A 16,871-nucleotide genomic window follows, 5' to 3' on the forward strand; every position below is an offset into this window, starting at 1 on the left:
ATGCATATTGCATTTTATTTATATGTATATATTACATATTACACATTACACACACACACATATATACACACAATATATGTTGTCATTGGAGACCATTGTTAAAAGGGAACAGAAAGAACTCATTTCCAGGATCCTAACCCAAGAACGTTGACTGCCATATTTTTAACAGCAAGACTGATGATCCCTATTAAGACACAGTGCAAGTGAAGAAAATGTTTGGCTTTCTAAACAGTAGGCTACCTGGAAAGTCATACCATTTTGTGCAAAACAGAACAAAAAGAACTTTCCACTGACCTCCAGAAGTATCCATGAACACAGATAATTTCCTCCTACTTGACTGGAAAAGGCATTTCTCCTCTAGGCAACTGAACACTTGCTCTCACCCTGTAATTAGAAAGCGACACTTGTGGGGATGAGCACTGAGTGTTATGTGGAAACTAATTTGACAATAAACTATTAAAAAAAAAAAAGAAAGCAACGATGGGTATGATAGTTTTTTGTCTTGTATTCTGTAAGAGACCAACATCATTTTTTTTTCTGCTTTCTCTCATTACCAAACTACTTAACACATGACCTACAGTGTGTTTTTTTTTTCAATGCTCATTCATTTTTGAGAGGTGGGGGAAGGGCAAAGAAAGAGGGAGACACAGAATCTGAAGGAGGCTCCAGGCTCTGAGCTGTCAACACAGAGACCAACACGGGGCTCAAACTCAGAAGCTGTGAGATCATGGCCTGAGCCAAAGTCAGTGCTTAACCAACTGAGCCACCCAGGCAGTCCAAGGCCTACAGTTTTGCCATGTGGATAATACTTATCCTCTTTATTTTCCAGTAGAGACATTTCCTTCTGTGAAGAGAGGAGTGGAGGAAGATAGAATAAACATCCTTTCTTATACTATTGAATTAACTCCCCCATCTTCTCTAGAAACTTACTCTATCAAATATTTCCATTTTTTCCTAAATCTTCTATAACAAAAACTACTTGAAAATTCTTATCAGTACAAGTTTTAGATTTAAGTCATTATTAGGTTTTCTTCAGTTATTTTATATGTTAATACCTCTTTACCTTATTTTTTTTTAAATATTTTTATTTTATTTCTAGGAGAGAGAGAGACACACAGCGTGAGCAGGGGAGGATCAGAGAGAGGGAGACACAGACTCTGAAATAGGCTCCAGGCTCTGAGCTGGCAGTCAGCACAGAGCCCGACACGGGGCTCGAACCCCCGAACCGCGAGACCATGACCTAAGCGAAAGTCGGACGCCCAACCGACTAAGCCACCCAGGCGCCCCTTTACCTTATTTTTTAAAGCAAATACATCTTCATTTGCTGAATTGAATTTCTTACTGAATCCAGGAATATTGTATTTTGAATGATAGCTTAAAAATTCTACCTGTGTATTTTGCAAATGTTTCCTGCATAACAGTTCAAATATAAGTTCATATTCTTATTCTGAAAACTCTTTCCTTTTTTTCCATTCCCTTTTCTATTTTTTCAGTAAAGATTTCATTTTTTCTGTCACTCAAGTTCAAAACCATAAAGTCACTGTGACTTGAGACTCAAGACCTTGTTTCATTCATCTTTCTTCAGCTTGTTACACATCACCTTGCCCCATACTGAGCAGTAAGTACATATTTGGGCAATTTTTGAATAATGAATAATCAATGTCTTTATTTACTCATACCCTGCATGTAATTTTTACTGATTCTGATTTTGAAATGTTTGTCCAATGCATTGCTTCTTGTCCATCCTGAAACAAGAAATGGCTCTTGGTATAAGGGAAAGATCACTATCCAAGGAGCAGGTAAGTGCTTAGTGCAGGTTCAGCAACACAGGACAATTCAGAGAACTCCACTGACTCAACCAAAGAATAGAGCAGGAAGTGGCCTCCAAAAAGATAAATGATGCTCTTTGGCCTAGTCTTTGGCAGAGTAAATTGCCCAAGCCTGGTCTCCCTCAGTGTGAAAAGAAAGAGTTAATAGTGTATCAGTCAAGGCCCCCATGATTAGAGTGGCTCATTTTTGGATGGGATTCCTGTGACAGGTTAGTTTATAGCCTGACTATATATCAAGAGATCCCAGAGTCCTTCTAGAGTAGTGTAAGTCAAGGAACCCATATGAGTGCGCTGAAAATAAAAACACATTATTTAATCCTCCAGACATAGAACGGCAGCTACTCTTAGTCCCAAACTCTTGATATTGCTGCAATCTCCAGGCATCTCTAAACTACCTGCCCAGGATAACAAGCTATTTCTCCTACCTTCTAAGTTTCAAAATGTGTTCCTCTTTTGGACTCCTTCAAAGACTTCTTTATTTATTTATTTATTTATTTTTACTTAAAAAACAGTCATAGCACTTAAAATTTTTAAAAGTCTTTGTTTACATTTCAGTATACTTAACATATAGTGTTATATTAGTCTCAGAAGTACAATAGAGTGATTCAACAATTTCATACATCACCTGGTGCTCATCACCACAGGTGACTCCTTAATCTTTGTCACCTACTTAACCCAGAACTTACAATTTTTATATCCTCTTGGTGTACTCCTAATTACTGACTGTCTCTGTCACCAGAACATAAAATGCAGTCTCATCTAAAAGAAACACTCTTGAAACTTTCAAAGAGAGTGATAAATACTATGCCTTAGAATAAAATCTCCTTTGAGGCAGAAAGAAATTATTTCTGTTGGGTGCAGTCAAGAATGTTCTACCTCTAATTCAATTATTTCCTGAATAAAAGTAAGGGACCTGAACAAGCCCTGTCCATGTCTATAGAGGCTTTTCTAGGACCTGCACATAGTCAGCTAAACATAGTCATTCATTCTAAACTTGGAGAGAGGGTAAGGTTTAGTTCATTGTGCTTGCTAAAGCTAAATAATGTGTAGAGGCTGAAAGCAGAGACCCCAGACTCTCGTCACAGTCCTGGTTTCACCACTTACTTATTTGCTATTTTGATTAAACTACTCTGCCCCTCTTTGCCTGTATCCTTTCATTATCTGTGAAATTAGGATAAGAGTATTAATTACTCTTAAGATCTTTTTGTGAAGGCTGAAATAAGATAATAATTATAAAGCATTCAGTTTAGAGCTGGCACATAGTAAGTATTCAGGTAAATGTCAGCAATGATTGATGATGATGATTTGAAAAGTTAATTGAGATGGGTTAAGCACCCCAGTGGAAACCCGAGTTTTACAACATGTAGAACACATAGGTTTTGTTAATATATTTTGTCCTACATTTTTAGGAACTCTTGATTTCCAGCGTGATCAGGACACTTTACATGGCCCCCCCCAGCAACTATTCCACTGCTCCAGTCTCTGAATTCCTCCTCGTCTGCTTCCCTAACTACCAGAGTTGGCAGCACTGGCTGTCCCTGCCCCTCAGCCTCCTCCTCCTCCTGGCCATGGGGGCCAACGCCACCCTCCTGCTCACCATCTGTCTGGAGGTGTCTCTGCATGAACCCATGTACTACCTGCTCAGCCTGCTCTCCCTGCTGGACATTGTGCTCTGCCTGACTGTCATCCCCAAGGTCTTGGCCATCTTCTGGTTTGACCTCAAGTCCATCAGCTTCTCTGCCTGCTTCCTCCAGATGTTCATCATGAACAGTTTCTTGACCATGGAGTCTTGCACATTCATGGTCATGGCCTATGACCGCTATGTGGCCATCTGCCACCCACTGCGATACCCATCTATTATTACTGACCAATTTGTAGTTAGAGCTACCATTTTTGTTGTGGCCCGGAATGCCCTCTTTTCTCTTCCTGTTCCTGTCCTTTCTTCTCAACTCACATACTGTGCAGAGAACACCATCAAGAACTGCATCTGCACTAACCTGTCTGTGTCTAAACTCTCCTGTGATGACATCACCTTCAACCGGCTCTACCAGTTTGTGGCAGGCTGGACCCTACTGGGCTCTGACCTCATCCTTATTGTTCTCTCCTACTCCTTCATCCTGAAAGCTGTGCTAAGGATCAAGGCTGAGGGTGCTGCGGCCAAGGCCCTGAGCACATGCGGTTCCCACTTCATCCTCATCCTCTTCTTCAGCACAGTCTTGCTGGTTCTGGTCATCACTAACCTGGCCAGGAAGAGGATTCCCCCAGATGTCCCCATCCTGCTCAACGTCCTGCACCACCTCATCCCCCCAGCTCTGAACCCCGTTGTTTATGGTGTGCGGACCAAGGAGATCAGGCAGGGAATCCAGAAGCTACTGAGGGGGTTGTAAGTGGTGAAAAAAGATCAGATCTACCTTTGGGATTGTTACTAAAGTAAGGAGTTATTTTTATGTTGGAAAGGAAATTTTACTTTCTAATCCCAGAATGAGTTCTGAATCTTTTTATCTCAGACAAAAATGAACACATTCTTCTCTGAATCCTTGCTTTCTGCTGCTTTAAAGGAAGCCTCCCTTTCCTGGATTTTATGGATTCTAGATTGGGAAATTTTCCTGACTGACTCCTTATCTAAGGGTTCTGCCAAGCCTTAGCCAAGTGGAGCTGGAGTAGAGTGGGACTGTTTGGCAACTGAAGAAACAAACGTTATACCTTAAAAAAATTTTTTAAGTATTAAAACATTAAAAAATTTTTTAGTGTTTATTTATTTTTGAGACAGAGAGAAACAGAGCATGAGTGGGAGGAGGGCAGAGAGAGGAGGAGACACAGAATCCAAAGCAGGCTCCAGGCTCTGAGCTGTCAGCACAGAGCCTGATGCGGGGCTTGAACCCATGAACTGTGAGATCATGACCTGAGCTGAAGTTGGACACCCAACCGACTAAGCCACGCAGCAGCCCCCAAAGTTTATACTGCATATCCCCTTGATGTCTCTTCTGCCTCCTGTTTCAGACATGGCTTTTGTGCTGTGGGAGCTGATTGAGTGGAAGTACATGTTACTCCAGAACTTTGGCTCTTAAGGTTGAAAGCTTTACTCTGGATATTCTTGACACTATTCTCTCACACCTATGGAAGATATCCCATCTTCTGGCTTCTCAGATCCTCCCAGAACCTATTAAGATTTTCCATTTGTGCAACCTCTCTGGGTGGCTTTCATTTTTCATTCTCTCTCTCTTTCTCTCTCTTTTTTTCTCTCTCTCTTTCTCTTCCTTCTTTCCTAGTAAGATTCTTTTTTTCAATTTTTTTTTGTTTATGATGGAAATTGAGGAATTTTAGGGCTTTTGCAGTGGAGAGGGGGGAGTTGTACTGTTTGAAGTGTTCAGTCTTCTTTTCTTCATTATCTTCATCTTGACTGTAATCCTCACATTATCCCATATACCTCAGATAAGGAACTTAGAAATTTCCATCATATTTTAGGCACAATCCCTCCCCAGCTCTGTTCTGCCTATTAAGCCTCTGTTCTGAGCTGTGGCTGGCATAGCTGTCAACAGTTCTCCAGGCATGAAGTCTTAGGGGTTGATTTTCACAGATAAATGCATTGAACTATTTTGGGATCCCCTCTTTAGTGATGTCATGCACTAGTCCAATGTTTCCAAGGAATATTTTACAGTAGAACCTGAAACTTCTCTTTTGAGACTTTGAAGTCCATAATTCTTCCAAACCTCATTTGACTAACATTTCCAATTGGACTATCCTACTTTCTTTTGTATTGAAATGCATCTTTGATGAATAATTTATATTGAAATTTAATATTTTTACAGTAGTTTCCCTTATACATCATTTTAACTTTTGTTTTTCCAGTTTTGTTGAGATATAATTGACATACAACATTGTATTAGTTTAAGGTATACATCATAATGAATTTATAGAAGTGTATTGCAAAATGATTACCACAATATGTTTAGTTTATATTCATCAACTCAGGTAGTTACAACTCTTGTGACAAGAACCTTTTTTTTTAGGATTCTTCTCTTTTTGGCACTAGACATCTTGTCTATATTTGGGAGATACATTTCTGCATGCACTTTTGAAGTGTTGGTTTTTGAAAGAGCCTTCTTTGGGGTCTGTTACATCACATTTCCTAATATTGGTCTCATCAAAATGTCAAGAGATTAAGCTGGCTGAGCTCTCGGTGTCTTTTGGTTTCATCCTTTCCAATCTCTCCTTTCCATGTGTCTACCTAATGTGCCAGCCATTTTATATACATTCTTATTTTACTTATACATTTGCCCTGAGGAGTTTTCCTCTTGGCCCTAGATGAAGAAACTAAAACTCACAGAAGTCAAATGATTCCCAAGATTACAGCAATTAAGCCAAGATAACTCTATGTCACTTGGGTTCCTGAAGCCTGAACTCTTTCTACACTACTGATCCCAACTTTGGCTGGGCAATAACATAACCTAGTGAGTTACATAAAAGTCTTGAGTTACATCCCAAGTTTCTCATATTCCTAGCCCAAGCTTGGTATCTGGCACTTAGTAAGCATATTTTAAATATTAATTTGATGTCCAGCATTTTGTGGCAGGTAGAAAGCAATCTACAATAAATTTGAGTCATAGAATAATCATACATTTATAAAGAAGCATCAGTATAGTTGTTGAGAAATGTCCTTATTTCATGTATTACCACATTTAAAAATTGCTTTACTAATTTTATATATTTGTTTTATTTAAAAATTTTCAACTTAAAATTTGACCACCTTTACTCATTTCCACGACCCCTCGACCCTCCACCTGTGACAACAACCAATCTCTTTTCTGTATCTATGAGTTCTTTTTTCCTCCCTATTCTACACATCAGTGAGATCATACAGTATTTGTCTTTCTCTGATACAGATATGTAGAGAGATAGGTATAGCCTCAGATGAGACATGAGTCCTGGATAACAATTGATTGAAATCTGTGGAAACTTCTGAAGCAGAAAACTAAACTATGCCATGGATGAAGTTCTGACCTACAGAGCCAAACTTACAATTAAAAAGTCTAAAAAAACAACAAATCAGAAAAATTAACCCCCAAAAGATAGAAGACAAGAAATACAAATACAAGAAAAAAACCCAACAACAATAAAACAAAGAATATACATAATAGAAAATTTCAACAAAGTCAAAAGTTATGTTTTGAAAAATGATGAGATAAACTTTTAGAAAAATAAAAAACAAACTTAAACTGTCTAGAATTAAAAAACATTTGAAGTTAGAAATATTTTTAAATATAATAAAACTAAACTGTGAACCACTATGATAATTAATTTGACAATGACATAGAATAAAAATTCCTTGATAAATACAGCTTTCCAAAAAATATGCTTTATTCTATATCTGTTAGAGATGATGAAATCATAATTTAAAGAGAAAAGACTGGGCCTAGTTACCTTCATGGTGAAGTCTTCTAAATAGTGAAAGAAGAAATAACATAAATGCTTCTATTTTTTTTAAAATTTTTGATGTTTTATTTATTTCTGAGAGAGAGAGAGAGAGAGACAGCACAAGCAGGGGAGGGGCAGAGAGAGAGGGAGACACAGAATCTGAAGCAGGCTCCAGGTTCTGAGCTCTCAGCACAGAGCCTGATGTGGGGCTCGAACCCACGAACCGTGAGACCATGACCTGAGCCGAAGTCGGACGCTTAACCAATGGAGCCACCCAGGTGCCCCATAAATGCTTCTAGGAAATAGAAAAAGAGGGAACGTTTTTCCAATATATTTTCTGAAGTTATCATAAACCTGGCATAAATACTGACAGGAATTACTAGAAAATTACAAGCCAACATCTTTCATGAATTTAGATATACAAATTCTAAACAAAATATTTGAAGTACAAATACAGAATATTTTGTACAAAAACAAAATTGAGTACAAAATTGAGTACAAAAACAAAAATATATTATTAATAAGTGAGGTCTATTATAGGAATTAGAAGTTGCTTTAATCATTGAAAGTTGATCTACATTTAATTCATCTCATTAACCTTAATAACGGAGGGAAAAATAAAAATATCTCAACAGATTTAGGAAAATTATGCAACAAGTCACCATGAGCTGGTAGTAAAAATAATCTCAGAAATGTAAGAATAGAAGGGAATTGCTTTATCTGTTAAAGGTTATCTTTCCCAAATCTACATCCAATATCATACTCAGTGGTGAATTAATAAATGCTTAGGAAAAAAGGAAAAAATGTATAAAGATTGAAAAGAAGTCATTATTTGCAAATAACTTCATCTTGTGGATAGAAGAATTGACAAGTATCAATAAAAAGAATATTTGAATTTATAAGTAAATTTAGTAAGATTGTTACACAGACATTCAATGCACAAAAATCAATTGCATTTCCAAACTCTAGGAAAAAAATGGAAAATGAAATTCATAAGTCAATACCATTTACAATTCCATCAAAAAATCAGATACCTAGGAATAAAGATGTCCCAAGTTGTCTGCATTGAAACTAGAATATGTTGGTGAGGAAAATTAAAGAAAATTTAAATAGGGGCACCTATGGGGCGCCTGGGTGGCTTAGTCGGTTAAGCGTCCGACTTTCGCTTAGGTCATGATCTCGCGGTTCGTGGGTTCGAGCCCCGCATTGGGCTTTGTGCTGACAGCTAGCTCAGAGCCTGGAGCCTGCTTCAGATTCTGTATCTCCCTCTTTTTCTGACCCTCCCCTGCTCACGCTGTCTCTCTCTTTGTCTCTCCTAGAAATAAATTTTAAAAAAACATTAAAAAAAAAATAGGGGCACCTGGGTGGCTCAGGCGGCTAAGCGTCCAACTTGGGCTCAGGTCATGATCTCATGTCTCGTGGGTTCGAGCCCCGCATTGGGCTTTGTGCTGACAGCTAGCTCAGAGCCTGGAGCCTGCTTCAGATTCTGTATCTCCCTCTTTTTCTGACCCTCCCCTGCTCATGCTGTCTCTCACAAATAAATAAAAACATTTAAAATTTTTTAAAAAAAGAAAATTTAAATATCAAGAGATATTATGCATGTGGACTAGAAGTTTCAGTGATGTAATGGTGTTAATCCTCTAAAAATTAATATATAGATTTAATGCAATTCCAATAAAAATATCAACAGATATTTTTGCGGAGACTGAGGAGGTGATTATCAAATGCACACGGTAATGCAAAAAACCTAACAGATAATACTTATATGACTACACACTTCAAGAATTTTTATGAAACTGCTTAATTAAGATAGTGTGATATTTGTAAACAAATCAGTTGATCAGAATGGGTAGTACAAGAAAAAACACATGGTTATATTGCAATCTGATTTATAACAAATACGATATTGCAAAGAATTTCCTTTTCAATATATGGTGCTGGAGCAATAGATATCTGGATGCTACTAGTTTTGATTCTGAAGGCCTTTCCCCTAGGTTTTGCATTCCACCCAGGGTGGTGGTTAATTTTATATGTCAACTTGACTGGGCCATCAAGCATTTGGTTAAACATTTCTGTATGTGTCTGAGTACGTTTCTGAAAGATGTTAGCATTTGAGGTGCCTGGGTGGCTCAGTTGGTTAAATGTCCTCCTCTTAATTTCTGCTCAGGTCATGGTCTCACAGTTGGTGGGATCTACATCGGGCTCTGTGCTAACAGTGCAGATCCTCCTTGGAGTTCTGTCTCCCTCTCTCTCTGTCCCTCCCCTGTACTCGCTTGCATTCTCTCTCTCAAAATAAATTAATAAACATTAAAAGAAAATGAAAGCAGTCAGCATTTGATTTGGTAGATTGAGTAAAGCAGATTGTTTTCCCCAGTGTGGGTGGGCCTCATTCAATCCATTGAGAACTTGAATAGAACAAAAAGGTAAAGGAAGGGAGAATTCTCTCTCTCTCTCTCCCTTTCTCTCTCTTTCCCTCCTTGATTGTTTGCCTAGCTGGACACCAGTCTTTTCCTACCCTTAGACTAAGACTTATACCATCAGAGATTTTGATTCTCTGGCCTTTAGAGTAGGACCTGAAATTTACCACTGGTCTTCTGAATACTATTAATATTATCATTGGGCTAGAACTCATCATAGATATTTAAGACATTACATGGTAGTAAACTTCCCAACTAGCAACCCCTGCCTCATTGTTATTATCATAGTTTGTAGCACAAATGCTCAGATCAAATCTGCACAAATAACCTGTGAATAAAGGGGAATACTCTGAAGTATTCATTAGAAAGAGCACTGGGTTAGGAATTCAGTAGTCTTTGACTTTAGTTTCTTTTCTGGCACTGCCTGTTATGACCTAATTCTGTCTCTTGATTTTTCTGAGTTTGATTTCTTGTTAAATAGCGAGTAACTTCTTTTTCTGATATCCCAGGTCTACTGTAGAGACTTGTAAAAATGATGAAATGATTTATAAAAGTGAGAACTTGTCTCTCCTTATTCTATTCTGACCACTATGTGTTGCTCCCATAAAGTGACCTCACCCAGTGGCATCTTGGGTGGTATAAAGCCCAGATACAATGCAAAACCACGATTGGACTACTGATCCAAACTAACACCTAGCTTGGCAACTCGAGGGCTCCTTTTTCTCATCCTCCAAGCTCTTGGGGTGCCCCAGAGAACAACTGCATCTGGGAAATATAAAAGTATCACTAAAATTCTTACTTACTATAAATATCACTTCACAAACCCTGGAGATTGTAGCATCTAAACAGTGACCCTTCTGGAGAGGGCAGAGCTGCTAAAACTTTGGTAAGATGGTTCCCCATGGTATAATGGAGTTTCTATAATGGTAGAAACTAAGACCAGAGAAATAAAGGGCAGAAGAAGAGATCGTGGAAAGAGTAAGAAGACTTAGAAGCATTTATTACAAAGTCCTTGAAGGAAGGGAATGGGATAAAGGAAATGATTCTCAGTGAATGTTTAAAATAGAAGGAGAGAATGGCATAGAGGATCCCTAATTGTTATGAAAACCTAGGATGTTATCATCTGTTTTAACCTATACCCAATGACCAATAATAATGTAATTCTTATTTTCTTTATTCTCCCCCCACCCTTTCTCTCACAGACACTCCAAACAAAGTGGAATTGCCAACTGTAATCCTATGTTTTTCATTATCACATGGTGAACCTTAAAATACTGGTACACCACCTCTAGAAAAACAATAAATTAGGATATCTATTGCTAATTCTTATTTCTATAGCTTTTCCTCTTCATTCTTCTATCCATATATACAATGCAGATGACATGTATCAAACACATTACACACTAAATTACTCCCAAATGTACATAATCAGCCATGTCCTTTTTCTGAGCTTCAGGCATATATATCTAATTGTCTTTTCGATAAGTCTACTGGATATTTATTTTCATTGGTAAATACATAAGAATAAAGGTGCTAAATAATAGTGAAAATGTATTTTTAGCTTCATAAAAAACATGCCAAAGGGTTTTTCTAAAGTTGTTATACATTTTATACATACTTATTACCAATGAATGAGAGTTTCTGTTATTCCACATCCTCTTCAACATAAGATAATGTGAATTGTTTTTACTTTAGCCATTCCAGGAGTGTAAATTGAAATTACTTTGGAATATTAATTTTCATTTCCCTGGTAACTAATGATGTCAAAGACCTCTTTATTTGCTATTGAACATTTGTTATCTTACATTAAATGTTTTCCCTATTAGGTTTCTTCCCTTTTAAATTGATCTGTTTCTAGTCTTATGGTTGAATTTTAATTCTACTTAATTTTATTTCTATAATGATTATCTAGAGTTATTTAATTATTTTTACATGTTTATTGTCTTCCTTACTAACTTGGAATGTAAGCATTACCAAAATAGAATGGTTTCTTTATCATCAGCATATACCACAGCTATTCCCACCTCTAATAACAACATCTACAAATAAATAATAAGTATTAAGTAAATAAATACTTGAAACATTTATGTCTCGAAAGGACCTAGAGGACCCAAGGCATCCAGTCTTTCTAGTATGATAACCTTGTGTTCTCCTAAGAATTAAAATTTTAGCTAATTTCATGGATTTCTTATCATCATAACTTAAGGATATGCTGTAAATTCTTTTAATGTTGAATTATAATTTAATTTCTTATTTGCTATTTGAAAAAATATTTTTAAAAAATGTTTAATGCTTTTTAAAAATTTATTTCTGAGAGAGAAAAATAGCATGAGCCGGGGAGGGTCAGAGAGAGAGGGAGACACAGAATCTGAAGCAGTCTCCAGGCTCTGAGTTTAGCTGTCAGCACAGAGTCCAATGCGGGGCTCGAACCCACGAGACATGAGATCATGACCTGGGCAGAAGTTGGATGCTTAACTGACTGAGCTACCCAGGCACCCCTCTTATCTGATATTTTAATTATAAAATTCTTATTTCTTAGAGTCTGAATATTTACATAGGTATATTTAAAGGCTACAATAGACCCATAGAAAAAATATTTTCAGTTTTGTTCACTCTACACTTTCCAAATATGTTTACCCCACCCCCCACCGCCTCAATTTTGGTATCATTTATTAACAATTTCTACTGCTCAAGAGCTTTCCTGCTGCACTGTGGGATTTCATTTCTGAGGCTTTGCTAAATGTCACTTAGGGAGAAAGTGAGTAATCCAAATAGATATGAATAAGTGATGTCAGTAAGACTACTTTCTATGTGACCTACAAAAAAATGCAAACAAAAACTCCACTCATCACCAAGTACATGGTCCATAGCTGTAACATGAGGACATGCTTAGAAACAAAAGAGTATACTGACAGACTTCCCAAAAAGGCAAAATTGGTTAGGTATTTCTTCAGTCTCTAGAGCTTTTTACAAACTTATTTTGTACAATCATCAACACTGTAAGGCTTAGAAGGAGTGGTTCTGCCACTCTGTGCCCAATGCTATGTTGAGCACTGGATACTTGTCATCATGGCCAAAATGCTTGTCTGTGAAGCGTTAGCATGCTTCAAGCCAGTTGAAAAGAACCAACTTGGCTCTCATTTCAAAATTCTGGGCCTACTGAAAGCTGGCTTTTTGTACACAGTCACCATTTTTGCTAGATGAATATTTTCATCAGTGACAATTCTGATGCCCCCTAATAATTTGTATGAGAATAAGATTTTTAACAATTTCATCTCAGAAAACAACTAAACAAGCAGAATCCACATCAGCACATCTGCATTAAATGGAGTGCTTATTTAACACACAGTGAGTATACTCTCGATATCTAGCGATGGGCTAATATATGATCTGTTGCTCTCTTTCCTGTGTTGATATGATTACATCACACTTGCCCAACTGTGGGACATTTTTGTTATTTTTGTAGCGAGGTGCAATTAAGAAACACTCAAGCCTTGCTTCCCTGAATATTGTTATTACCCCCTTAGGTGTCCTTAGAGATCTCTGTTCTAATCATAGCATTCATTGTATTATTTAACTCCATATGACATTATTTCTCCTTTCAAATCTTCTGTTTTGATAAGAAAAGCACATCTGGTAGAGCTTTCTTAAATTTAATTTTGGGTTTATTTCATACTGAAAGTAAGAAAATAAGAGCAACTACCAGTGTTTATAGATGGCAAATAAACACTGAGAAAAGGAAGTTAAATAAACCAATTTGCCTTCAGTAATCATGAATAATCAACTAAGTGTTTTAAATCTCAGGTGTGATTATATTTTATTTCAACATACAAAACAAAGCAGTTAAACCCATAAAAATTAGATCTCCTTTTTTAAAAAGTTTATTTATTTATTTATTTATTGAGAGAGAGAGAGAGAGAATCCCAAGCAGGGTCCATGCTGCAGCCAGATGTGGGGTTCAAACTCATGAACCATGAGATCATGATCTGAGCCAAAATCAAGAGTCAACATCTAATGGACTGAGCCACCCAGACATCCCTATTAGACCACCTTTGAAATAAATTGATTTTAGGAGTATGTATGTCAATGAGACGTAAACTCCTTCTGCAACCTAAGGAAATCTTCTGACCAACAAATTCCTATCTATGGTGGCAAGAAGGTGGGAAAAGAACTATAAGAAGTTTGACATTATTGTTATCTGTGTTCTTTTTATTTAGATGACACTTTGGGGCTGAGTTTGACTTCTCTGACTTTCCATTAAACAAATAATTGAACTGTTGGAGGTGAAGAATACCAGCTAAGGCATACTCTAAGAGGAAACATAACCATAATTGTCCTGTAATGACATCTATCCCAGGGAAGAACACTCAGACATTGAGTCAAAAGGGGTATTTGGATGACATGAGTGATGTGGAAGTTGACATTGCCACACTCTTTGTACTGTGTAGGCACAATAAAACACACTTTTTTTTTTAATTTTTAATGTTTTATTTATTTCTGAGAGAGAGAGAGAGAGTGTGTGTGAACAGGGGAGGATCAGGGAGAAAGGGAGACACAGAATCTGAAACAGGATCCAGGCTCTGTCAGCACAAAGCCCGATGCAGGGCTTGAACCCACAAACCATGAGATCATGACCTGAGCTGAAGTTGGACGCTTAACTGACTGAGCCTCCCAGGCGCTCCAAAACAGGCTCTTTTAAAATCCTAAGGTTGAGGGGCGCCTGGGTGGCTTAGTCGGTTAAGCGTCCGACTTTCGCTTGGGTCATGATCTCGCGGTTCGTGGGTTCGGGCCCCNTCTTATTCACATCTCAGCTTGTAATAGTAGTGTAGAAAGAAAAGGAATATAGCAGATACGCTACACAGAATAATGCCCACACTAAAATATATCCATGCCTTAGTCCCACAGACAACACTCAACCTGCTTATTTTGTTTGATTTAGTCAATATTTTACAATACATTTTAACACAGACAGGAAGGTGCACAAATAGATAAAATACATGAATCTCCATATAACATATTTATGAGATTATTTTTCCTGAAGACATTTGATTTTTCATCTTTGAGAATGGCTCTTGTCTCTATCTCTTGCTTCTTTAGTTACCTGAGGGGGCTTTGAGGATAAAGACATTCATTTGCTATTGTGATATTCCCTCCAATATAACTCTCCAGAGATTAAATATGATGAACATGGGGAGAAATATGATATAATCTTAATCACAACATGAATCCTATGGTTCCTATAGGCACATGCATAGAATGTTTGGTATTTCATAAACTCACTGAAGCCCTAAAACAGAGTTTCAATAATAGTGGGAACTTAACTAACATTCTGCCTACTGAGAATTGCTACTTGAATCAATATGAACTTCATATCTACACATTTCAGGCCTGATATAAACACCTCATCAACTAAAGCAAACAAAAATCATCTCATTATGTTCTTTATCTCATTGAATAACAGAAATATTTGCTCATTTGCCCAACACAGAATTCTGGAAGTTAAATGTGACCTATTGCTCCCTTTCTTCCCCCAAATCACATCAAATACTATTCCCTGTCAATTTACTATATACACCTTCACCTAACCATCTCCATTACCATTTATTTCGATCAGGCTAGCATCATCTTTCACCCTACTTACTTCAAATTCCAACTGCCCCTCCAATCCATTCTCCATTGTAACATTACAGAAGTTCCTCTAAAAGTAAGCACATCACTTTACATCATTCCAATGATGTAATTTTATATCATTCCTAAGACTGTTTTCAGGGTATCAAGTTTGGGATGTATCTTGGACAGAAAAACAATATGTCTAGAATCTGGTGAGTTCTCTGGGAGCTTTTTAAATGATTTATCACTTTTCACTCTAGGGTCTTCTAATAAGGATTAAGGTGGAGAATTAATCCCATGTCTCTCATGACCTGAAAAAATGATATGAATGAAATCAGAGTCCTGACACAATGTGAAACAACTGGCCAGCAACCATGAAGATGGCCTTTCACAATACCACTCAATCCTATCCTTCCTCCTTTGTACTTCTGGGGATTCCAGGCCTGGAAATTTTTCACATCTGGATTGCTTTTCCCTTTTGCACTGTATATCTGATTGCACTCCTGGGAAACATAATTTTCTTTATAATTCAGACTGAGCCTAGTCTCCATCAGCCCATGTTTTACTTCCTGGCAATGTTGGCCTTCACTGACCTAAGTCTGTCCACTGCCACTATCCCCAAGATGCTGGGCATCTTTCGGTTCAATTTCAGGGAAATACTTTTTGGTGATTGCCTTGTGCAGATGTTTATCATTTATCTGTGCACTGTCCTCAAGTCTGGGATACTGATAGTCATAGCCATAGATCACTATGTTGCCATCTGCAACCCCCCAAGATATACCATGACCCTCACAAACAAGGTGGTGACCGTTCTAGGTATAGTCATGATCATGCAATCTTTAGTCTTTGTTATTCATTTTGTTTTCCTCATCTTGCTGTTGTCATTCTGTGGTGCCCATATCATCCCTCACACCTACTGTGAGCACATGGGCATTGCCGTCTTTCCTGTACCAGTATCAGGGCCAATAATTTATTTGGGATGGTTGCTTTTTCTGTGGGATTCATTGACCTTATTGTAATTGGTTTTTCATATGTGAAAATACTCTACACAGCTTTTCGTTTACCATCATGGAATGCCCAATTCAAGGCTCTCAACATTTGTGGCTCCCACATCTGTGTCATGCTCATCTTCTACATCCCAGCATTTTTCTCCTTTCTGACCCACGGCTTTGGCCATAGCATCCCTGGCTATATTCGTATATTTCTTGCTAATCTTTATATGGTTGTATGACCTGCACTCAACCCTTTTGTTTATGGGGTCAGGACAAAGCAGATTTGGGAGCAAGTCTTAAGAATTCTTAACCCTAACGATGTTTGATCCTCAGCTTCCCAAGTCTTGATGAAATATATGATATACATAAGTGTGTGTGTGTGTGTGTGTGTGTGTGTGTGTGTGTGTGTGTGTGTGTAGTGGTTGGATATAGCTAGAATTAAAAAACAAGGCCCAGTGCAGAGCTTATATTCTAAACACTTTCAAGTACTATTGCAATATACTTCTGCTTTAACCCCAATGGACTTTCTAAACCAACCTGACAAACACTTCACCAGAGACAACACTAATTATGTCCTTGTCCTTGTCACATGTCATGACCGCTATTCC

The 16,871-nt window shown here is 37.6% G+C and overlaps 2 protein-coding genes across 2 annotated transcripts; both read left to right on the top strand.

Moving 5' to 3' along the window:
* Positions 1-3,214: 3,214 nt before the first annotated feature.
* On the top strand, positions 3,215-4,216 carry LOC144227757 (olfactory receptor 56A4). The gene has a single exon (XM_077759498.1). The coding sequence runs from the start codon at positions 3,275-3,277 to the stop codon at positions 4,214-4,216; it is 942 nt and encodes a 313-aa protein (XP_077615624.1). The 5' UTR covers positions 3,215-3,274.
* An 11,435-nt stretch (positions 4,217-15,651) lies between these two features.
* LOC144227805 (olfactory receptor 52E5-like) lies at positions 15,652-16,589 on the top strand. The gene is given in 2 exon segments (XM_077759557.1): positions 15,652-16,204; positions 16,207-16,589. Coding segments are annotated over 2 exon segments (936 nt in total).
* Positions 16,590-16,871: the final 282 nt, after the last annotated feature.

Source organism: Crocuta crocuta, unplaced genomic scaffold (assembly GCF_008692635.1).
Source record: "Crocuta crocuta isolate KB4526 unplaced genomic scaffold, BGI_CrCroc_1.0 scaffold43, whole genome shotgun sequence".
Classification (NCBI taxonomy): domain Eukaryota; kingdom Metazoa; phylum Chordata; class Mammalia; order Carnivora; family Hyaenidae; genus Crocuta; species Crocuta crocuta.

Coding starts and splice junctions, on each gene's coding strand:
- LOC144227757 (XM_077759498.1), top strand. CDS start 3,275: ATGGCCCCCCCCAGCAACTATTCCACTGCTCCAGTCTCTGAATTCCTC.